This window comes from Camponotus floridanus, unplaced genomic scaffold (genome assembly GCF_003227725.1).
Source record: "Camponotus floridanus strain SB8 unplaced genomic scaffold, Cflo_v7.5 scaffold56, whole genome shotgun sequence".
Classification (NCBI taxonomy): Eukaryota; Metazoa; Arthropoda; class Insecta; order Hymenoptera; family Formicidae; genus Camponotus; species Camponotus floridanus.
Genome location: NW_020229725.1, coordinates 1,195,243 through 1,215,798, shown reverse-complemented (window position 1 = coordinate 1,215,798; position 20,556 = coordinate 1,195,243). Strand labels below are relative to the sequence as shown.

At 36.9% G+C, this 20,556-nt stretch overlaps 8 protein-coding genes across 15 annotated transcripts in view; 4 read left to right on the top strand and 4 right to left on the bottom strand.

The window, feature by feature from the left end:
* The window catches only part of LOC105257905 (AT-rich interactive domain-containing protein 2), a 44,952-nt gene extending 43,011 nt beyond the window's left edge, over positions 1 to 1,941 (bottom strand). For 5 of the 6 annotated variants that reach the window (XM_011268835.3, XM_011268836.3, XM_011268837.3 and 2 more), the window contains exon 1: positions 505 to 1,941. In XM_011268835.3, the coding sequence (XP_011267137.1) occupies positions 505 to 596 (92 nt within the window). In that variant the 5' untranslated portion in view covers positions 597 to 1,941. The remainder of the gene's footprint in view (positions 1 to 504) is intronic. The other variant, XM_011268840.3, reaches the window with a different exon arrangement.
* A 360-nt stretch (positions 1,942 to 2,301) lies between these two features.
* LOC105257904 (zinc finger protein 593 homolog) lies at positions 2,302 to 3,348 on the top strand. The gene is made up of 3 exons (XM_011268834.3): positions 2,302 to 2,517; positions 2,616 to 2,713; positions 3,091 to 3,348. The coding sequence occupies exons 1-3, from the start codon at positions 2,428 to 2,430 to the stop codon at positions 3,320 to 3,322; spliced, it is 420 nt and encodes a 139-aa protein (XP_011267136.1). The 5' UTR covers positions 2,302 to 2,427; the 3' UTR covers positions 3,323 to 3,348.
* Positions 3,349 to 3,363: 15 nt separating this feature from the next.
* On the top strand, positions 3,364 to 5,078 carry LOC105257901 (serine--tRNA synthetase-like protein Slimp). 2 transcript variants are annotated; one of them, XM_011268831.3, is made up of 2 exons: positions 3,364 to 4,827; positions 4,942 to 5,078. In XM_011268831.3, the coding sequence occupies exons 1-2, from the start codon at positions 3,393 to 3,395 to the stop codon at positions 4,944 to 4,946; spliced, it is 1,440 nt and encodes a 479-aa protein (XP_011267133.1). In that variant the 5' UTR covers positions 3,364 to 3,392; the 3' UTR covers positions 4,947 to 5,078. The 2 variants fall into 2 exon arrangements, with proteins under 2 accessions (XP_011267133.1, XP_025268550.1); XM_025412765.1 differs by having other exon boundaries at positions 3,364 to 4,855.
* Positions 5,022 to 8,807, bottom strand: LOC105257902 (glutathione synthetase). The gene is made up of 6 exons (XM_011268832.2): positions 8,011 to 8,807; positions 7,397 to 7,803; positions 6,817 to 7,209; positions 5,933 to 6,152; positions 5,418 to 5,784; positions 5,022 to 5,294 (listed from the first exon to the last, which is right to left on the bottom strand). Exons 1-6 carry the CDS (start codon positions 8,658 to 8,660, stop codon positions 5,130 to 5,132), a joined length of 2,202 nt encoding a protein of 733 aa, XP_011267134.1. The 5' UTR covers positions 8,661 to 8,807; the 3' UTR covers positions 5,022 to 5,129.
* LOC112639302 lies at positions 8,109 to 10,337 on the bottom strand. Its single transcript, XM_025412766.1, has 3 exons — positions 9,666 to 10,337; positions 9,352 to 9,466; positions 8,109 to 8,192 (listed from the first exon to the last, which is right to left on the bottom strand). The coding sequence occupies exons 1-3, from the start codon at positions 9,981 to 9,983 to the stop codon at positions 8,188 to 8,190; spliced, it is 438 nt and encodes a 145-aa protein (XP_025268551.1). The 5' UTR covers positions 9,984 to 10,337; the 3' UTR covers positions 8,109 to 8,187.
* A 226-nt stretch (positions 10,338 to 10,563) lies between these two features.
* Positions 10,564 to 11,539, top strand: LOC105257900 (40S ribosomal protein S20). Its single transcript, XM_011268830.3, has 3 exons — positions 10,564 to 10,724; positions 10,999 to 11,104; positions 11,227 to 11,539. The coding sequence occupies exons 1-3, from the start codon at positions 10,722 to 10,724 to the stop codon at positions 11,481 to 11,483; spliced, it is 366 nt and encodes a 121-aa protein (XP_011267132.1). The 5' UTR covers positions 10,564 to 10,721; the 3' UTR covers positions 11,484 to 11,539.
* Positions 11,540 to 11,795: 256 nt separating this feature from the next.
* Positions 11,796 to 14,156, bottom strand: LOC105257899 (eukaryotic translation initiation factor 2 subunit 1). 2 transcript variants are annotated; one of them, XM_011268827.3, is made up of 6 exons: positions 13,987 to 14,156; positions 13,117 to 13,359; positions 12,814 to 13,045; positions 12,505 to 12,737; positions 12,287 to 12,402; positions 11,796 to 12,202 (listed from the first exon to the last, which is right to left on the bottom strand). In XM_011268827.3, exons 2-6 carry the CDS (start codon positions 13,352 to 13,354, stop codon positions 11,978 to 11,980), a joined length of 1,044 nt encoding a protein of 347 aa, XP_011267129.1. In that variant the 5' UTR covers positions 13,355 to 13,359; positions 13,987 to 14,156; the 3' UTR covers positions 11,796 to 11,977. The 2 variants fall into 2 exon arrangements, with proteins under 2 accessions (XP_011267129.1, XP_011267130.1); XM_011268828.3 differs by having other exon boundaries at positions 12,880 to 13,045.
* A 188-nt stretch (positions 14,157 to 14,344) lies between these two features.
* On the top strand, positions 14,345 to 18,717 carry LOC105257898 (ubiquitin carboxyl-terminal hydrolase 20). Its single transcript, XM_011268826.3, has 4 exons — positions 14,345 to 15,500; positions 15,793 to 17,550; positions 17,657 to 17,928; positions 18,067 to 18,717. Exons 1-4 carry the CDS (start codon positions 15,082 to 15,084, stop codon positions 18,369 to 18,371), a joined length of 2,754 nt encoding a protein of 917 aa, XP_011267128.1. The 5' UTR covers positions 14,345 to 15,081; the 3' UTR covers positions 18,372 to 18,717.
* Positions 18,718 to 20,556: the final 1,839 nt, after the last annotated feature.

Below are 20,556 nucleotides of genomic sequence, written 5' to 3'. Positions count from 1 at the left end.
CACACGTAGAGGAATCACAATTTGCATAACAACGATGCAAAATGCAGGATTAAATTGGATCGCGCGACGGAATGCTCATTAATAAAGCGACGCATTCGCGTTATTTCGTCGAGCGATATTTCGGAAAAAAAAAAAAAAAAAAAGATATATATACGTATGAAAAAAATTGCTCATATTTTCGCGAGATCTGCCTTTGTCGGGATCGCGCACGTAAGATCGTTACGCGGAGAAAACGTCGAGTAGACGAAAGACGAGACCCATTGTCTTCGAACTCGACGAGTGGAAAATCGGTTCGACATAACCTCAACCTCGACGCGCGCTTCCGCGGCCCGATTCGCTCGCGTGTCACCGCGGCTTCTGACCGTCGATCGGTCGAGAGCAACCGCGATCGCGGGAGAGGGCGGGGAGGGGAGGGGGGAAAGGGAGCGATCCAAGTCGGAGATAAGCGTACGCGGGAGACGCACGTTCGACGAAGTAGTAATCGCGCGATTATTCAAAGCTTACCCTCGAGTCTCGTGGAAGTGTCGGAGGTCCTTTAGGAAGTTCTCCCTCTCCTTCTCGTACGTGACGGGGTCCTTGTTGAGGATCTTGGCCATGTTCGCGGGTACAAGTGCGCGCGGGCGTGCTAATCGGGATGATGTGCTCCGGGTTTACAGGGCACGCAGGGGCAGCGGGCAGAGAAGTAGAAGGAGGTGCAGCACATGGGCGCGCACGGGGGCACATTTACGCGAGGAGCGTCCTGCCGCTACTGCTGCCGCTGCAGCTGTTGCTGTCGTCGTCGTCGTCGTCGTTGCTCTTACTCGAGGACGAGGACGACCGCGGGTCGACACGGGGTCGCGACCCGCTCCCGACATCGGGTCGTCTTGTCCCGTGCACCGAAGTCGGCCGGTGGCCTCTTCGTTGGCGTATTCCGTCTCTCTCTCACTCTGTCTCTCTCTCTCTCCCCGTCTCCCTCCCTTCTTTCTTCCGTACGCTCTTTCTCCGCCTCTCCTCTCTCACTCGCTCACTCGCTCTCTCGCTCGCGCGCGCGAAACGAGACGACGACGGCGGCGGCGGCTTTTTCCTGCCGTACCGCCGCCCCCGGATCGCCTGCTCGCCGCGTAACGGCGTATAACGCTCTCACGGGCGTCCGAGCGAGGTCCCCTCGCGCCGCGTGCGAGAAAAAATCCGAGCGCACCGCCGAGATGGTCGTGCTCGCGATAGTCGTACTCGCGTACTTACGCGGGGGGCGCGAGACGACACGGTACAGTACGGCACAGTACGCCACGGTACGGCACGCCACAGCACGACACAGTACTGCTCCGCTCCGCTCCGCTCCGCTCCGCTTTCGGTACGCAACAAACGCGACGAACAGCGAGGAGCCTTCCTCTCTCGCTCTTTCTCTCTCTCTCGTTCTCTCCTTCTTTCTCTCTCGTAGGCCCCGATCGATTCACCTGTCACTTGTCAACGAAACTCACGGGATCCGTTGCGCCACGCACCACGCATCGGTCCGCCCGCGATGCCCGGCTAGCTCTCTCGCGTAACGCCCGAATTCGGCTCCGCGCGTGTCCTACGCAGGCCGGCGGAGAGCGACTCGCGGAGCGCGTTTCACTTGCGAGAGCCGAAGCGCTTGACGTGCGCCCGTATATCAAAATGGCGTCCCGTGCTGCCTGGCATCCATTGGCGAAGCCACCGCGGCCAATTTCCCGTACGCTACCGCCGATCGCTACGACGCTGCGCCGCGACGGTATACACACCGCGCACCGTTTCCGCTCACCACACACGTCGGCAGCGCGCGCGCTGACGTCCGACGCGACGCTCTACGTCATTTTACGCGCGGCCACTCGCCAGTAGAGGCCCCGACTCATACGCGGCGTGTCCCACGGCTTTTTTACCTCGGCGCCTTTTCTACCCGTCCCGACGAAAATCCTCGACCGCACAGTATTTTTACTTTCAAAATGGATGAGAGTGCCCCCCCTCTCTCGTTCTGTCCCTCTCTCGCGCTCTCTCGCCCAACTGCACGCCAGTGGCGCACGGTTTGAATTAACGCTCGTCCCGGACGTCAGGGGCGCGACTTGTCTCGCGCCGCGACCCCGCCATCTGTCGGCGCTCGGTCGCGACTAGCGGAACGAAGGCGCGAAAGACGGCCCGATTTGAATTTTGCTTTTCCTCATCGACGATCATTTCGGCCCGCCTTCAAATTCCGCGCTGTTTAAATATCGCTTTTATGCTAGAAAATACGCTTGTCGCTCTTCCCCCTTTTTCTTGTCCTCGTCGGAAACGCAGTGGTTTTAGAAAAAAGGAAATCTAAGAAATTTTTACGGAGTAACGTTTATCGTTTTCGTGAAATTTTTACTACGGAAGTCGACTGTCTTTTCAGCGATACGCGCTTCAAAATTTCTCGCGTGTACGATTGACAAGATTAACGCGAATAAATAAAATTTATAGATGCCGTATAAACGTAAAAAGTATCACAGAGGTGATACGCATTTGAAGAAAGGTTGGAGAACGAAACGAAGAACGAAGGATTTGGACGAGGTATGCAGGTTTTGTCTAACCTCTTTAACCACGTGGAGGTGTAGTGTAGCGAGTTTTAAATTCGCAATTATTTCTTTGACATATATTTTTTAATTTAGATCGATGAGGATTTGAAGGGAAACGCGGAGAAATTGTTGAATCAGAAAGTGGACTTTGATAAACCCGGTGCAGCGCAACATTATTGCATGCATTGCGCGTAAGTTTGATACTTCGATACAGTGACATAACCTAATTTTTCATCGAAATAATTGCACCATTTGTTGAGTGGTCATTTAGAAAATTTTAATTTTCTTTTTCAAACTTCGCAAAATTATGTGTTTTTCTTTTAAATCTTTCTGAAAAATAAAATATTGCAAAATGTAACGGAGCTTTTTACGTAAAATATCATATTGCATTTAAAATGATACATATTAAATTTCAATATAAATTAATACTGTATTATTTATGATATATTACATATCGAAACAACATTATAAAAGTAACAATGTGCATCTATTATTAATCGTAATGCGATATTATATTGAAATATTAAACAATTATAATTTTGTTAAGAAAAATGTTATTTGATTTTAGGAGGTACTTTATAAACGAAATTGCTTTGCACTCTCATTTTACTACCAAAGTGCACAAACGACGATTAAAGGCACTCGAGTTAGAACCATATAGCATTGAAGAATCGGAAAGAGCAGCGAGCAAGGGAAACTATATCGCACCCCAGAAACGAAAGATTGAAACTGTCACAAGAGAAACTTTTAATGAAAAAGATGCTGCACCAAAAGCTAAAATGATGAAGATAGATGAATAAAATTAATTTATCATTTAATTACTGTATCTTCATTCTAATGTAGAAAAAGATTTAGAAAGATTGAAACACAATGACTAACAAACTATATAGATTCACGCATGCTCTACAGCGAACGTGCAGAATTCTAATTCCCAATATTCATCCAAGGATTTTCCTTCCAACGAATGTCAAGAGAAATTACAGTTCCGCGCTATATATTTCCGGCAATAAAGCTTACAAATCATTTGCATTTTTATCACCGTATCTGGATTACGATGAGAGATTCGCCAATATGGACAAGCTACACAAGGAATTAGCGTTGCGCAGGATGAATGTAGATATCGTTCAATTAAAAAGTGCATGGAATTTCTATCGAAAGATGATCGCGGATAGATGCGCTTTAGAAGATAACAATTCGAAACTCACGGGTCACAAAAGAAGTCTATTAGAAAGGACCGATCGTACTGCTGAGCAAGAGCAAGAACTGAAAAAATTGCGTATACAACTTGATATTGTACGGCAAGATTTGAAAACAATAAAAGAAGCAATTTGGGATCTGGATGAAGATGTGATGGAGAGAATCTTGAAATTACCAAACGAGTTGGATCCGAAAACGCCCGCCAATGAATCGATAGTACTGAAGAGCATCGGGAGCGCACCAGAATCGTTCAAGAAGAACAGGAGGAGTCACATTGACATTGGGACAAGCTTAGACCTATTGGATTATAAGAATCCTATGTGTTATTATTTATGCAATAACGCGGCCTTGTTTGAGCTTGCTGTGCTGACACACGTAAGCCGAGTTTTCGATGAGAGCAATATGATCAAGATGGCTGGCACAGATTTTAGTCGTAGCTTCGTAGTGGAAGCCTCTGGTTTGAATCACGAGGATCCCATGGCCACTTTTATAATAGAAAATCATAATGAGGTCGAGAGAGGCTCGCCGAATCGTATGCATCTAGTTGGCAGCGCGAGCTTGGTCTCTTTCCTGATATTGCATACGAGGCAATTGATAAATCCTAATCATTTCCCACTTAAGTATTTTGCTACTGGTAGACAATACATGCCATTGCCACGTGATACACACGCGTGCGGTTTATTCACAGTGTGTCAAGCATCCGTGGCGCACGCTTTTGTCGTGGTGAAGGACGCGAAAAGTGAAGAGTACGAAACTCAATTCAATAAACTCCTGGAAAGTGTGTGCAGATTGTACGATGATTTATGCGATCATTATCGCGTCGTTATGCGATCCGCATCCGAGCTACAGCCTTGCGAGAGTCTGCGCGTGTCCTTTGAGATGTGGTCACCGTTCGCAAATCAGTATATCGAAATTGGTCACGTATCTGCGTACGATAATTATTTGAGCAAGAGGTTACTGATCGCCTATCAAACGCCATACGGTAGAGATTTTCCTGCAATCATATCTGGTACCGTTCTCTCTGTTCCACGTTTGCTAGCTTGCCTGCTCGAACAGAATCCTGACAAATTCGTGGTTCCACCAAAGATAGCTGAACTTATGCTTTCGGGTGACTATATTACTACATAAATTAATATGTAATATATTATACATAATACTATGTAAATAAATAAATTTCTTTCATTACTTAAAATGTTATAAAAATATCGTATAAATTTTCCAGACTAGAGAAGAAAGTTTAATACTTTTGTAAAACAGGAGTGATATTGATTGATATTATAGAATGCGAGTTGTAAAGGATTATTTTCAAATTGAAGGTCCATATGTATTAGCAAAATAAATGCTTAAGTACATTTTTTACTTGGCTTTTGTATGAAGCAGAAGTGCCGATTATCTGCCGTTGTTAGGTTGCTACTTTACAAGATATCGATCGATGTAATGCAGAATTTCGAAAGCGACTTCCACCATAATAAGAATGATAATCATCCACTCCAAACGAACGTGATGACGATCACTCAAGTGTGACGATAAAATGCTCACCAGTTCCACACAGTGATTTAATCTGTCATTCATTACCTATTTATAAAAAATATATATTATCAAAAAACAGATATTGTATAGAAAAGAAAATATTTGTATCAGAAAAGATCTCAAGGATAGAGAAATGAATGATTACGATAAAAATAATATAATAATTACTCTTGTACGTTTTGCGATGCTAAAATATCCACAGATTTGATGATATAAATTTTCCAGGTCATCTCGTTCCCAGTAGAAATCAGGTGTATCCAACAAATCCGAGCTCAGATTAATCCGGTGTCTAAGAGCGAATAGTTCGCCTTGTTTCATCAACACCTCCTGCTGTGTCATTCGAAGCTTTTTTCCGACTTTCAAATCTTCCGTGACAAATTCGATTGAATCGACATAACGATTCAACGATGCTTCCCATATGCCTAATTTGACGGATTGTGCCATAGCATTAGAGAATGTATACTTGTCCAACTTGTCCAAGTTTCCAGCTCCTTGTGCCAAGACAATATCGCCATCCTTCAAGTGACTCTTTTTTCTATTGAAGAAATTTCATGAATTATGAAATTTATTTCTTAAGACATATGTATTCAATTATTATTTAATTTGCTTTTTATATTTTATACATGGAATTATTTATGAATAATATATAGATAAAAGTAATTGTGATAATGAAAAGGAGATACCCGAAATCGCCATAAGTATAATGCATCAACTCGCTTTCGCTATGAATCAAATCTCTTGTGTAATGATTCTGCTCGTAATTTCTCAAAAACTGCAATAAGTTGCCACACTCGAGATCGGAAATATTCCACATAACAATACTACCCTCTCGAAAGAAAAATATCTCTCGTGGTTCATGTCCTATTTCATATTTTGCTACCGCGTGTACAACGTCTGGTAAGGCTGCAAAAAAAATATACAAAATTGAACATTAATTCCATGAACTGGAAAACATTTATAACTTATAAAGCTAAAATAAAAAACTAATAAATGCATTCAAGTTCACATATTCACACACATATATTTTGCGAATTTATTGAAATCTTGCGGTAAAACTGACATTCATTGACATACTAGTGACATTCATTGAAATTTAGACTGAAATTGACAAAATGAAAATGAAAATGAGGGAGCGCATTCGTAAATTCATGTGTGTATCGACGAAAGACATTATGTTAACACATACTGTCAATAAAAAAAAAAGTATCAAAAATACACGTGTCGAAAGAATGTAGAAATAAGAATAAAATTTCGAGTCGAAATGAAAGACGATAAAATACCTAATAATTAAATTTATGTTATAAAAAAGAAACGCGGCAAACTTATAGAAAAATTCTAATTAATTAGTTTTTAATTAAAAATATATAATTTTTAATTAAAGTATATAAATTTATATATACAAATATTAACTTTTCGGGAGATTACTTCAATAAGTAACGAGACGTGATATTGCAACATAGCTGCATAATATATAATGTAATTTACATTACAATATATTTGCGTGTAAATGCTTTTTGCACGTTATCTATGTCATTTTAATCAATTAAAAATGGACTGTCGCAAGCACCTAGGCCGGTCGCTACACCACCTTCGTTATCGATAGCTAATTTTGTTCTTAACATATGACCATCCTGTTTATTGACAATAATATTTTTATCGTCTCCAATAATAACACCGAATATGCCTAATTCCGAGACTAACTCTTTCGTATCTATGTCCACATTAGTCCCAGGTTTCACAATGTAATTTTTATGCACCGGCGGATAAATTCGATCCATGAGAATCCAAGCTACTCGAATTTGCTCAGATTTCATAGATTCTAAAAAGTCTTTGATATCTGTCCCGTATAAATTGTTGCAGCCACCTTCTCTCTGTGGTTTTAACACAAAACGCTGAGGATCCGAGATTCCCATCTCTACAGCAACATTGCCATGTTCATTAAAATCCAGCGAATATAAACCTGAAATAAAAAGGTCATATATTAGTATAATTTGATTTTTATATAGTTAAAATAATAAATATATTTTCTATTATTATTATTTTATTATCAATATTAAAACAACTGTAATATGTTTCTGTAATTTAGAGCTTAAAAAAATAAAATTGTATATTTATAAATAAATATATAAAAGAGAGCAATTATATACCAGTAAATATTTCTTTAACTTTTGCCGCCGCTTTTTCATCCTTTAAGAAATGTGCGACTATACCAGGCTTTGCAAGAGCTTGTTGAACCTTCTTGGTACCAGCCAAATGATATTGAATGCTTGGACATTTGATTGCCAATGATCTCTCAATCAATAATCTCACATCCCATTCTTTTTTGGTGTGATATTGACTGGGCTCATAGCCACATCTGTAGTAGACTACAGCCACAATATAATCATCCACTACTAACTCCATATTGGAACCTAATTTTGCAGTGACCGCTAATTGCGTTAAATTTTTGCGAATCACTTTCACATTTGGATTCTGTTTTCGTATTTCAAACTCGTGAAAACGCTGATCGCAAATATTATACGTAATATCTTCAACAACAAATAAAATAACTGCTCTGCAAATAATTTCGCATCTTTAAACACATGAAAAAATTGAGAAATTTTTATTTAATTTTTTATTTATTTTTTATTTTAAAAAATAAAAATAAAATAAAAAATAAAGTTAAAAGGTATATGTAACAAAAATGGATAAAAAAGGAAAGAAAGATTGGGTAAATAATAATAAATTTTAAAAATCAATTTATAGAAATTTATAAACATACTGTGGATTACTATACAAGTTCCAAGCTTCTATCATGCCTGAGCATAATATTTGTAACGCATTATTTTCAGGAAGATTGCTCAATTCAGTGATATAGCCCAATTCTTGCAAAACAAACTTATGTAACTGTGTAGATACAGGTCCTAGCCAACCAAATCCCGAAGCAATTGTATTTATTTCAACCTGTTTCCAACAGCAATAAGGCTTGAATTTCTTAGTGTCTTTCTTTGGACAACTGGTATCTAACATTAGATCTGAGCGTAATATACCTAGGGATACTTTCTGAGCAGCCCCTTCTTTATAAATAGTTTCATAGATGTCAAATAAGTTTCTGGTAAACTCATCAACTTTTATAGTTTCCTCCAAAGTTTCTTTCAAAAAATTATAATCATGAGCTACTCTGTGTATGAGCATGTTTAAAATAATCTGAATGTCACAAGCATTTTGAAATTCTTCTCGTGGGAATGGTGATGGAAAAAGCACAAATGGTGCAAATTGCAAAACATCTCTATTAACATTTATTTTTGATCTCAAACACATTCCATTCATGAGGGCCCAATCCTTTGCTTTATCTATTAGATCTTCCAATTCTTCTTTTAAAATATCTAACGAGATAGGCGATTTCATTGTTGCCTGCTTGTCTCCATGCATTTTTCAAGCCAAACTTTACTTTGATTAATTTTCATTAGTTTCCAGATATAAACTGTATCCTCATTTTACATTTTATTTTTATATTTTCAATTAAATGTTAGAGTTTCAAAATTCTGATATTTTCATGAAAGATTTTTATAAATACAAACTTTGTTTTTATATCCAGATAAATTCAATATGTTTATTATTTAGTAATATGTATTATGTACAAATTGGGTGTTTTTCAGACAAGAATGTGAATACTCAGTAATAAAAATTATAACAATCACTTCATTGCACTTGATTTTCACTTATATTTCACTCTTTGTAAAATGTGATTAACTTTGCATATAATTTCTTTTAGAGACGATATTAAAAATAACTGTGACATCAGCAACATATGGTTCGTATGTAAAAACAAAAAATTAAATATCGCTCGATTAGCGACCGGCAATTTTTAGCTACAGACAGTAATTGATTTGTTTTGACTGATCGCCTTCTTTTTATATAAGCCAATGAATGAACATGAACAGCAGCAAATATAATGAATAGACCAATCAGAATTCTTGAAACTCGATATACTCGGTGACACATAAAAACGGATACATGTTACAAGAGATTGGCAAGATTCCATATAATCTTGCAATCATTAATACAGCATCAATTTTGTAAAAATGCACAATTAAAAACTTTTAATTTTAGGAATACTTACAATTTGTAGATGTAGATATTTTACTAGGAATATACAACTGTTGATCCAGTAGACCATAAGCCAAAGCTTCCAAATTATACTCTTCTGCTGTAGCTAAAGCTTTTACATTCCATGACTAAAAAAGAGAAATCTCCTTTATATGTATTTATTTTTTTCTCTTTCATATATTGTACATATATTATATTAAACATATAACATATATAATATAATACAAACATATAACATATATAATATAATACAAACATGTTTTATTATGCTTAGATTTGCAGTACAATTATTTTTTAATTTCTCATACTGAAAGAATACAAACTCACATCAGGTTTTGCAGCCTTGTCTTCGCTTATTACAACTTTATTTCTTCTAGTCGGTCTCTTTTTTATTTGTAATGCAGATATATTTCCTATATCAGTTTCATTTTCTTTCAATTTATTTTTTTGCAACTGCAGAATTATAGAACTGTGAAAAAGTCTCTTATGAATTATACACACATTGTATGTAGGAAACTCTGTCTGCATTACCACTGGCTTTTTTTGCAAAACTCTCAAACTTGGTACAATTCCCCAATATGCTTCAATATTAAATCTATTTCTACAATTTGATAATGCAAACCTATGAATCATTCTGAGACTCATTTTATCAGGTTTTATTGTCGAAAATGCACACTATTATAAACTGTATTATTTTTATATATATATAAACAATATGTGCGTTTTTGTACAAACACTTGTCACCGTAATTAAAAGATGTCATAAACGATAAACAGTTGCAAAAATTATTAACACGATGCTTGTACAACAATTGTCACCTCGCAACAAAAAACTTATTCATCACTAACATTGTTCGTCATATTAATATTGCATTAACTATCAGTCATTTAACTAATCAATCTCTTTTAATTTACTTGCCACTTTAAACTATATATTTTTTTCACATTTATATATCTGCATGCAACGTACATACTTTCTATGCGGCAAATTAAGGTTATGTTATTGTATTATATTCACTCGATTTTTAAAATCCATAAAGGATTGGTTGCACCAAGATGGGCATCATATAATTTTTACGATTAGTAAAATGCAATTAAAATTTGAATTCATTGGGTTACGAAGGCTTCGAATAGTTCGATTGACTAATCAGAATGAAGGAAGCAAAGATATCTTCATTCCGATTGGTCAAACGATTTTAAGAATTTGTAAGTCGAGTGCACATCGGAGTGCACTCGAGTGCACCGAAGGAGCATAGAAATGGAGCCAACCGGAAATGGCACTTCTCTTGTGTTCGACACGTGAAACGAGTTAACGTACTGGTTCAGCGCTGATCAGTTTTATTCGGTACAAATTGGTTATCTCGACCAGTATAAGAATTCAATCATGGTAAACAATTAATATTACACAGATTAATACTTAGAAAATGAAATCTGCTATAGTAATAATATATTTTACTTTTAAAAATCACATGAAATATTATTTTAGGTTAGGTTAGATACATCTTATCGAAGATGGAACGATTCTCAAATAATCGTTTATAACATTTCATATCACATGTGTCTTTTTTTCAGCAAAATAAATGGAAAATTGTTATTAATTAAAATAATGTGTATATTTTCTATTAAAGCATTGATGTATGTCATTCGTTTCTATTTTTTAGGCAACAACCAAAGTAGATAATCCTGAGAAACCAGGGCAGGAAGTTACTCCCATTCATCGGATTAGAATTACGCTTACATCGCGCAATGTTCGTTCCCTGGAAAAAGGTAAATTTAAGCTTAATAAATTCTTGTTAGTGGATATTAAAACTTTGAATACAAATGAAAAAATTAGTATATAATTTTGAATATAAGTTTAATGCAGTAAATAACTGAGTGTTCTTTTTTAGTATGTGCGGAATTAATCAATGGGGCCAAGAAACAGAAGTTGAAGGTCAAGGGGCCTGTTCGTATGCCTACAAAGATTTTGAGAATAACAACGCGCAAAACACCCTGTGGTGAAGGTTCGAAAACGTGGGATCGTTTCCAAATGCGAATTCATAAGAGAGTTATCGACTTGTATTCACCATCAGAGATCGTGAAACAAATCACAAGCATTTCAATCGAGCCTGGTGTAGAAGTGGAAGTCACAATTGCTAATGAATAAACAATAAAACTGTATACAAAGTTTTAATAAAAATATTAAAAAATTCTTAAACAAAAGATCTTAAACATATCTTTTACATATCACAATTAGAAGTAAAAAAGTTTAATGCTCTTAACTTAATGTTTATATATTATAGCTACAGTCCTTTCTCTTTTTGACTTGCAAAGAATTATTTTCTTAAGTATAAAATATATCTTAAGTATAAAATATATGCTATTTTAAAGAGATATTGAATAATTTATCAGAATTAAAAACAGCTATCTTCATATTATTTATTGTATATCAAGTCTGTAAAAAATTTTCATTTTTGCATAGATTACAGTGGATTAATTTTTACAATTTTTATTTTCATGAATATTGAAAAGAACTGCGCTAGTATGTTCAACCAAACAGTAGAACACTTTTTAGAATCTAGCTGTAATAAAAAAAACACGTGCGAAGATCTCAGTTTATCAAATGTGTATTATATTATCTGAATATATGTATATGTATATTCAATTTTCGTCCTCAGAAATGTCTTCTCCTTTATTATTATGCTCTGCTTTATTGTTAAATTCGATTTTACTATTCTGCTCAGTTCCTTCTCCGCCGCTGAAATCGCCCTCCATTCCCTCTACTTCCTCTTCATCATCGTCGCCAGCGACTTCTGCATTTTCAAGTTCCGCACGTTCCATCTGTCGCGCTAATTCCGCTTCATCTGTTGCGGTAACAACTTTTGGCTGGAAAAAACAAGAGAGTAGACTTTTAGTTGCAGCATGAAAATGTTAGAATTTTAGATAAATGTATTCATTTGAAAAACTTACTGCCATTTGGACATTGAATACACCACCAAGCGACGTTATTTTACTCTGAATAACTTCGATTGCGTCACCTAACGCCTTTAATCCATCTTGTTTTTCCGGTGTCGATGTCGTCATAACTGGAAGTTAGCATTCAATAAAATATATCATTAAATATACACATTCACACACACACACACATATATATATATTTTTTTTAGAGAAGATGATATAGAACATACCATACAAAGGAGGAGCGATTAAATTGATTTTTATGGGGAGTTCATCTGTTGAGAGAGCTAAGCCAGCCTTCAATGCAGTCTTTACAGCGTCAATACCTTCATAGCCATAACATGCTACTTCCACATCTGCTCTAATTTTGACTGCTTGAGAGGTGAGTTTCCGTTTGATATTATTTAACAATACTTCTTTCGTGTGTTCATCCAGGCCACATTCTGCTAAGATGGAAGGATCCCTAAAAATTGTTCATATTCAGAAATATATTCAGACCAATACAACAACTTTATTATAAGCATCTGATTTCTTCTTACAATACTGATTGCTTAAAAAAATCATAAGCAGACGCTTTCTGTTTCTTATATTTTTCTTCAAAATACCAGGCTGTCTTCTGATACAATTCTTCTAATTGATCATCATTATCATAATGTAACAATTCTGCTACATGTCTTAAAATTGAGTTAACAGCTTTAGCTTTAGCATATCTTTCTGTACACTTTTCCACATCTTCAGCAGACACACGACGCTTGCTCAGATCAATATAACCTTTTCAAAAAATTATATATATTGTAAACATTCAATCATTTAGATCAGAGAATTTGATAAGTTGCAGTTACCTTTTTCCTTATCTACTCGAATAACGACAACTGGTTCAGTTTTGCCTACTCGAATAAGTTTGTTAATGGACCTAATACGTCTCCTGGACAGTTCAGAAAGCAGGATCATGCCCTCAATATTGTTATACTCCAATAGATGCACATACGCACCCATCTCAGCTATACTGCGCACATTCACCATTACTACATCTTCCACTTCTGGATATTTTTCTTTATAAAATCGACACGACAGCACCATATTTGCTAAAAAAATTACATGAAACTTATCAACATGCAATATAGAAGTTTTGTTCGAAAACATAGAGAGAGTCAAACTAGTGTACCACCAAATCACTCATTAAAATTGAAGGGAAAGTCGGGGTTACTCAATGTAGTTTGGCTAGTTAAAGGCCTTTGCATGTTCAAAAATTTTAGTCGTAACTGTAAGGTACTCGTCGTGAGGTCGTAAGAAAACTGACAAATTATAGTCGAATATTCTTCCTGTGATGAAAGAATAATCAATTGTGATTGATCAGTTATCTTACGACTTTAAATACTATTCGGAAATATCTTACAGGGCACATTACTATCCTCACTACTTCTCCAATGAAATCACCAAACCACCGAGTGCATAGTTTCCGAATGAAGCAAAAAAAATCAGAAACTGTCAGAAATAATATCTGATATATTGATACATTAAGTATGAAATGACGTAAGAGAGATACTATCTAAAGAAAGTATACAACGTATAATAGTGCGTATAATATTATATAAGGAACGAGAAAGCTTCAAATTGAAATGTTTATTGAAAATTAAAAAATTAAAGGTTAATTTTGAAAGTAAGCATTCTGGAAAACTGATAGAAAGTGTCAATGCTGCTCCAACAGTTACCTAAATAAGTATACTTGGGCAACGATAAATCTTTCTTCTATTTTTATCTATTAATGCAGAGAACAAGTATGGTATACTCTTTTTGCTCCCTCCTTTATTAAATTTCCATCCTCTATGGGACACAATACCACGTTTCGCTACGAACACTCGTCGACATTTTGATCTTTGGCAACGAGTTTGATAGGGTTATAATTAATTTCTTATAGATGGCGGTGATGCTCACAAAATGATAGAGTCCCTAGAATATATTATATATTCTAGGGACTTTACAAAAGAGTGTCATCATAGATTTATTTAAATTTATGGTATTTATAATGCCTAATCACAAGTTGACATATCTTTTGAAGAGTAATGACTGTGGGAACGTCTGTCAACATTGCAAGAAATAGTAAATCCATCGTAGATCCGAACCCCATTAGTATCAGACTACGCATTGACTGACGCAAAGTCGAGATTAAAAATTGAAGATTGAAATTTTACTCAAAAGTCTCCTCTTGTCTTGATTGATCAAATTCCAATCTTCAATTCTTAATCTTCGTGTAATCTGAGGGACTTTAAACCTGATTCATACGTCAAATTGCGCAATACGTTGAACACTTTCCACATGTTGAAACACAAGTTGACCAATCAAAGCAGAGAGTCATTAGCTCCAATTGGTTAATCGAACGTTTCGAAATGTTTCAAGCGTTAGGTAAAGTATATATCCATAATAATATCATTTAGTTTAGATTAATTGATTCCCTCGCATGTACATTTCATAATAAATCCGTCTGGATAAACCTTAACATTCGTTTACACTGAGGTATGTATACACCCATCTGTCCTTCAATGACAATCATTTTCGTGCGTGACACTCGCAGCGGTTAACTAGGCGCGCGCGGGACATGTCTCGGTCAGGTTAGATAGTGACGTTACAATGATCAACATCGGCAACGTAGTGCAACGATAGCAACTCTGACGATGACAGTGACACGTGTTGTCACGGGCAAGGCGTAGTCAGGACAATAATCCCGACTGCGGGTGAAAGCGACGACGGTTATCGTACACTCATCGTAGTTTCATTCAAGCGGAAGACGACTCGATTGCGTGGGAAAGATGCCGTTAGTCGTGAGAAATTGTCCGCATCTGGCGAACCGCGGCGATCTCGCCTTCATCGAGGCGCTGATGACGCGGGAGGAACGTTTCGCCAAGTGCAGCGATTGCGACATTTCGGGACCCAATCTCTGGCTCTGCCTGTTCCCCGACTGCCGCTGGGTCGGCTGCGCCGAGACGCATCTCGACCACAGCACCATTCATAATCAAACCTATCCGACCCACTGCGCCCACATGAATCTGTCTACCAAGAGAATCTGGTGTTATGCCTGCAAGAGCGAGGCTATCGCCAAACATGTACCCTCACCCCCGTTGTCGCCCACGCAAGTGGAGTTTAAAACTATGGGCAACAAGTTTGCCGGGGATGCTCCTGGTGGTAGCGAATCCAAACTGGATGGCTTGGACAGATTGATGTTCGATAAGTGAGTAAAAATGAAAATAATATATTATTATTCATTATGTATGAGATATAAATTTTGTAAGAATCTTGTCTTAAAACACAAACTGTATTAAATTATTCAATTAGTTTTCTGAATTAATACTTTAACAGTTTGACAATTGATAGATAAGGAATAGATTATGGAAATAATTTTGTTCATATAAAATAATAAGATTCATCTGGAATTTAGTTGCAATATTTTCAAGCAAATGTAATTAAAAAGTAAAATTTAGATTTAGAGTTCCGAAATTTTGTATGTCCTTTTTCTTTCACAGATTTTATGGAGATTGGGTCGCAAACAGAATTAATTCGGAAAAAGGAAATTCATTTAATGAGCGATCTGATTCTCCTGATAGTACAGATTCGGATGAGAGTAAGGATTTCTCTGGGAAGCCAAGAGGTTTGGTAGGCTTGCAGAATATTGGCAACACGTGTTACATGAATGCAGCATTACAAGCTCTATCCAATGTGTCTCCCTTGACACAATTCTTTTTGGACTGTGGTCATATGGTTAATTACATGTCGAAAGACAGGAAACCTGGGCTGAGTCTAAGTTACTTGACTCTCGTTCGGGATATGTGGAGTAAAAAAAACAAGGGATGTGTTGTACCGCATGGTGTTCTATCAGGTATCAGGACAGTCCATCCCATGTTTAGAGGGTATCATCAACACGATACTCAAGAATTTCTCAGATGTTTTATGGATCAACTACACGAGGAACTGAAAGAACATATCGAGGATGATAGAGATGTTCAGCTGCGACTCAAAGGACTAGGCGATCACTCGTCAGAGGACGAGGATGAGGCCGAGATAGATGGTAACGCGTCCAGTCAGTCCGACGCCGAGTACGAAACGTGTGACTCGGGCGTAAGCGAACAGAGCTCGCTGAGCGATGAAGGTGAACGTGGTACGAAGAGACGGTATTCTCGAGTGTCGCAGACGGAAAAGCTACGTAACAAATTCACCAATAGAAACCTGAAAAAGTCGAATATGGAGCCGGCGTTTGCTCCGCCGCAACGTTCCCCGCAAAATTCGCCGGCTAAGCATCGCACCAAGAAGCAAATGAAAACACGCAGCATCATCAGCGACACGTTCGATGGTAAGCTCCTTAGTAGCGTGCAGTGCCTGACATGTGATAGGATTTCCACTCGGATAGAGACTTTCCAAGACTTGTCCTTACCCATCCCGAGTAGAGATCACATCGACATGTTGCATCAAGGATCGCTAACGCCGCAGAAGGCCGGACCATGTTCTGACGTAGTCTACGTGACCAATCAGTCGGGATGGCTATCATGGTTTTTGCAATGGATGCGTTCGTGGTTCTGGGGACCAGTGGTCAGTCTGCATGACTGCCTCTCCGCATTTTTTAGCGCCGACGAGCTCAAAGGCGACAATATGTACAGCTGTGAGAAGTGCAATAAGTTACGCAATGGTATCAAATTCTCCAAAGTCCTGGAACTGCCCGAGATATTATGCGTTCATTTGAAGAGATTCCGTCATGAATTAATGTTCAGTTCAAAGATCGCCAATTACGTATCATTTCCCCTCGAAGGTCTCGATATGCGACCATATCTGCACAAGGAGTGCGTGTCCAAAGTTACAACTTATAATTTAATATCAGTCATTTGCCATCATGGTACGGCCGGTGGCGGCCACTACACCTGTTTCGGATTGAATCCAGTCACCAACAAATGGTACGAGTTCGACGATCAGTACGTGACGGAAGTGTCGCCGGACACGGTGAAGCAATGCGAGGCGTATGTACTCTTCTACAAAAAATGGTCACCGGAAATGTTGCAATTGCGTGATAAGACTATGGAACTCATGGAAATATCGTCTCGCGAGCTATCTGATCTAAACTTCTTCGTGTCTCGACAATGGATTAACCGCTTCAATACATTCTCGGAACCCGGGCCGATCGATAATTCCGACTTTCTGTGTCCTCATGGGGGAGTGATTCCCGTTAGAGCGCATTTCGTTGACAAGATCAGTATGCCTATACCACAGGCAGTTTGGGAATATTTATACAATGCGTAAGTCTTGATGCATACAATTGTGATTCTGACATTTACAAAATTATTTTTCTATATATATAAAAAATATATATATATATATTTTTTTTTTTCATCCACATTTCAGATTTGGAGGAGGTCCAGCCTGCACGCATCTGTATGAGTGCCCAATCTGCGAAGAGAAGTATGAATCCTTGCAGAAACGTAGGCAATACGAGATGGAACTATTCCAACGATTGAATCACACTACCGACAATCACACGGCTATCTATGCATTAGCTATGGCTTGGTTGAGACAATGGCAGAGCTTCGTTCGAGGGAAAGAGACACAGCCGCCAGGACCAATTGATAATAATTCCATCGTTGTAAATAAAAATGGACAAAATAGTCTTAAAGTTGGTGAGTTTCTTTTCATATTGTATTATATAAGAGAGATTATTGATTATTAAATTATATTTATCAGATGGTAGAAAGAAATATATAAAAGTGTTTGTTATATTTTTATATTCTCATATTTTTTTATGTTCTTGCTTGCAGGCTCGGATTACGGTCAAATTCCTGAAGAGTTGTGGCAATTTTTCTTGACTACATATGGCGGTGGACCAGAATTGATGCTGCACTCGTGTCAACGACCGGTGCCCACTCAGCCTAATGTTTCTATACATTCCGTGTCGAATCCAAATTTAATAGATTCGAATCTGAAGTGTAATCGCATAGAGGCTAAGTCTAATAAACTTACTACGACCAGGAGTTCGGAAACGATTTCGCAACAGGACAGCGCAATTGAAAGCCTACTTTCGAGCAGCGACTCCCATCAAACACAGAGGGACGTAAGCGAATAAATCACAAATGAATTGCGATTTTGCGATATCCCGTTCATTAGGACAAACATTTCCATTGATTCTTTAAGTTAGCCTGTAAGTAATCAAATTATTCTAATTTCGCAAAACTCCACGTTTTATGCTCGGAATAGCTTGATACTTCCTTAAATTTTTATAGGTGAGATATTGTGCACTGGAATGTATAGTATCTGTGTCTGTGTTTTTAGTATTGTGGAAATAAAATGATCACTGTCATTTTGCGATTTGAAGATGGAGAAAGACAATCAGATATCTTTGTATCGATTGTAGCGATTTATGTACAAAATTTGTAAAATTAAATTCCTTCATAATGTGCAATAAATTCTAAAGTTATTTTCATCATAAAGAAAAACTACATGATTACATGATTTAATAAAGTAATCTTCTCATGAACATATAGCGATATATTAATTTTATTTGCAACAACTGCAGATAAAATGTTCATTTTTGTTTTAATTTATTGGAAAGATTAGAATTTTATTGTGCGACACATTCTTTATTAACAAGTTAACGCAGTTTAAAAATAAAATGACATTGGTTGTTTTAAGTCCATTACTTTGATACGATTGTGCACCATATTACTTATTCAACAACGTGGAATTTCATCGTACAATGATGTTTCATTGATGGGAATATTGCATATGATGGGAAATGTAGTCATAGTACAAAAACAGATTTGCTATAGACCGTACATTATTTAAATACAAATCTTAGCTCGTATTTTTCGCCCAAAGTCTAGGCCGTAACACCACGCGACTTCGGTATAGTTGAGGCTCACATTTTTGATGTTTATACATTCGCCGTGACGTTGAGGTATGCGTGTGTGTGTTATTTCTGCACAGAAAGATGAGTTTTCTCTCTTTCCCTCTCTCTCTCTCTTTCTTTGTTCCTCAAAGTCATGTATATAACATCCTTATTTCTTCGTTGATATCATAGCCTTTCATACCGAAAGAAAAAAGAAAAAAATTTTCGAAGACTGACAAACCGATTTTATTTACAAAGAAGACATTAACTGCACGATCAATATGAGCGAGTTCTTAGTTACAAAATCGGATAAAAAGTTTGGCAAAAAAAGTTCGATTATCTATATTTTTTGTTCTTGAACAGATAGAAGAAATTATTGTGTTCTTGTTGTTATTTATATATAAGTAGATTCATTGTTGTAAACACACGTATGTTTTTTCCTATTACTTAAAGAGCTAATGCAAGAAAAGCTCTTGTGTCAGTGCAATTCACCGATTGCCTTTGCAATCTCCTGCAAGCATGAAAAACAGTTAAATTATAGTTCTATACTATAAAAGCTGCTTTGAGCTGCAATTAAATATATATACGCAAAAAACACGCTTCTTTCAAGCATATACAGAGAAATTTTACTTTATCTTTACAAATAGTAAATGGCAAATTTTTTACATAATATTTAGGTGTTTATCGAACGCGACTATCGTCTATATGTAAAAAAAGAGAAGATTGTAAGATAAAATAAGCGGTATTTAGAGAAAATTGAAGATTACAATGTTATTAAGATATTGAGTTAAATATGATCTTCAATTTTTTGTACATATATCACGGTAATCATTCAAATAAAATACCTTTAATTTTGATATTATTTGATTGTTTAGTCACATCTGGATTATAAAACATATTTCAGTAAATGATAAATACTCGAGCATTGCGGCAAAATTTTACAGTTAAATTTCTCTGTTATATATACTGAAGAAGTGTGCTTTTTATTGTTTATTAATTGCATTATTAATTGTTTTATGCTCGCAAGAGACATGAGAAAGAATTATTATATTAGACTTATTACATTACGTATGTGTCACGAATTTTCCTTGGAGTTACGTCTGCGTAGATACTTGTTAATCTTTGGATATCTTATGTAGCAAATATTAATTTTAATATAGTATCTTGATTGCATAAAGTAAAAAAAAATGCAATGCAATTTGAATTTCGTTTACCGAGACGCAAACAATTGTAAAAAATTGTTCAGGCTAATTCTATATAATCCATTGTCCAAAATTTAACGTCCATAACATGAATAATAAATATATAAGTTGAGTTCTTTATTTATTGAATTCTGAAGAAACTATGTCATTGTCGAGCGAAATGTGTGTGTTTGTTCGTAACTCTAAATTAAAAACTCCCAATTCCTTTTCTATATAACTGT

What these genes read in the sequence shown, in the direction of transcription:
- LOC105257898 (XM_011268826.3), top strand. Translation starts at nt 15,082, where the DNA reads ATGCCGTTAGTCGTGAGAAATTGTCCGCATCTGGCGAACCGCGGCGAT. An exon ending in GACAGATTGATGTTCGATAA is followed by an intron (nt 15,501 to 15,792) that starts GTGAGTAAAAAT and finishes TTTCTTTCACAG; the next exon opens with ATTTTATGGAGATTGGGTCG. An exon ending in TGGGAATATTTATACAATGC is followed by an intron (nt 17,551 to 17,656) that starts GTAAGTCTTGAT and finishes TCCACATTTCAG; the next exon opens with ATTTGGAGGAGGTCCAGCCT.
- LOC112639302 (XM_025412766.1), bottom strand. Translation starts at nt 9,983, where the DNA reads ATGAGTCTCAGAATGATTCATAGGTTTGCATTATCAAATTGTAGAAAT. An exon ending in ACAAGGCTGCAAAACCTGAT is followed by an intron (nt 9,467 to 9,665) that starts GTGAGTTTGTAT and finishes TCTCTTTTTTAG; the next exon opens with TCATGGAATGTAAAAGCTTT.
- LOC105257901 (XM_025412765.1), top strand. Translation starts at nt 3,393, where the DNA reads ATGACTAACAAACTATATAGATTCACGCATGCTCTACAGCGAACGTGC.
- LOC105257904 (XM_011268834.3), top strand. Translation starts at nt 2,428, where the DNA reads ATGCCGTATAAACGTAAAAAGTATCACAGAGGTGATACGCATTTGAAG. An exon ending in GAACGAAGGATTTGGACGAG is followed by an intron (nt 2,518 to 2,615) that starts GTATGCAGGTTT and finishes TTTTTAATTTAG; the next exon opens with ATCGATGAGGATTTGAAGGG. An exon ending in CATTATTGCATGCATTGCGC is followed by an intron (nt 2,714 to 3,090) that starts GTAAGTTTGATA and finishes ATTTGATTTTAG; the next exon opens with GAGGTACTTTATAAACGAAA.
- LOC105257902 (XM_011268832.2), bottom strand. Translation starts at nt 8,660, where the DNA reads ATGCATGGAGACAAGCAGGCAACAATGAAATCGCCTATCTCGTTAGAT. An exon ending in TGGTGTAGCGACCGGCCTAG is followed by an intron (nt 6,153 to 6,816) that starts GTGCTTGCGACA and finishes TTTTTTTTGCAG; the next exon opens with CCTTACCAGACGTTGTACAC. An exon ending in GCATCGCAAAACGTACAAGA is followed by an intron (nt 5,295 to 5,417) that starts GTAATTATTATA and finishes TTTTATAAATAG; the next exon opens with GTAATGAATGACAGATTAAA.
- LOC105257899 (XM_011268827.3), bottom strand. Translation starts at nt 13,354, where the DNA reads ATGGTGCTGTCGTGTCGATTTTATAAAGAAAAATATCCAGAAGTGGAA. An exon ending in TCGAGTAGATAAGGAAAAAG is followed by an intron (nt 13,046 to 13,116) that starts GTAACTGCAACT and finishes TTTTTTGAAAAG; the next exon opens with GTTATATTGATCTGAGCAAG. An exon ending in TTTTTTAAGCAATCAGTATT is followed by an intron (nt 12,738 to 12,813) that starts GTAAGAAGAAAT and finishes AACAATTTTTAG; the next exon opens with GGATCCTTCCATCTTAGCAG.
- LOC105257900 (XM_011268830.3), top strand. An exon ending in TGTTCGTTCCCTGGAAAAAG is followed by an intron (nt 11,105 to 11,226) that starts GTAAATTTAAGC and finishes GTTCTTTTTTAG; the next exon opens with TATGTGCGGAATTAATCAAT.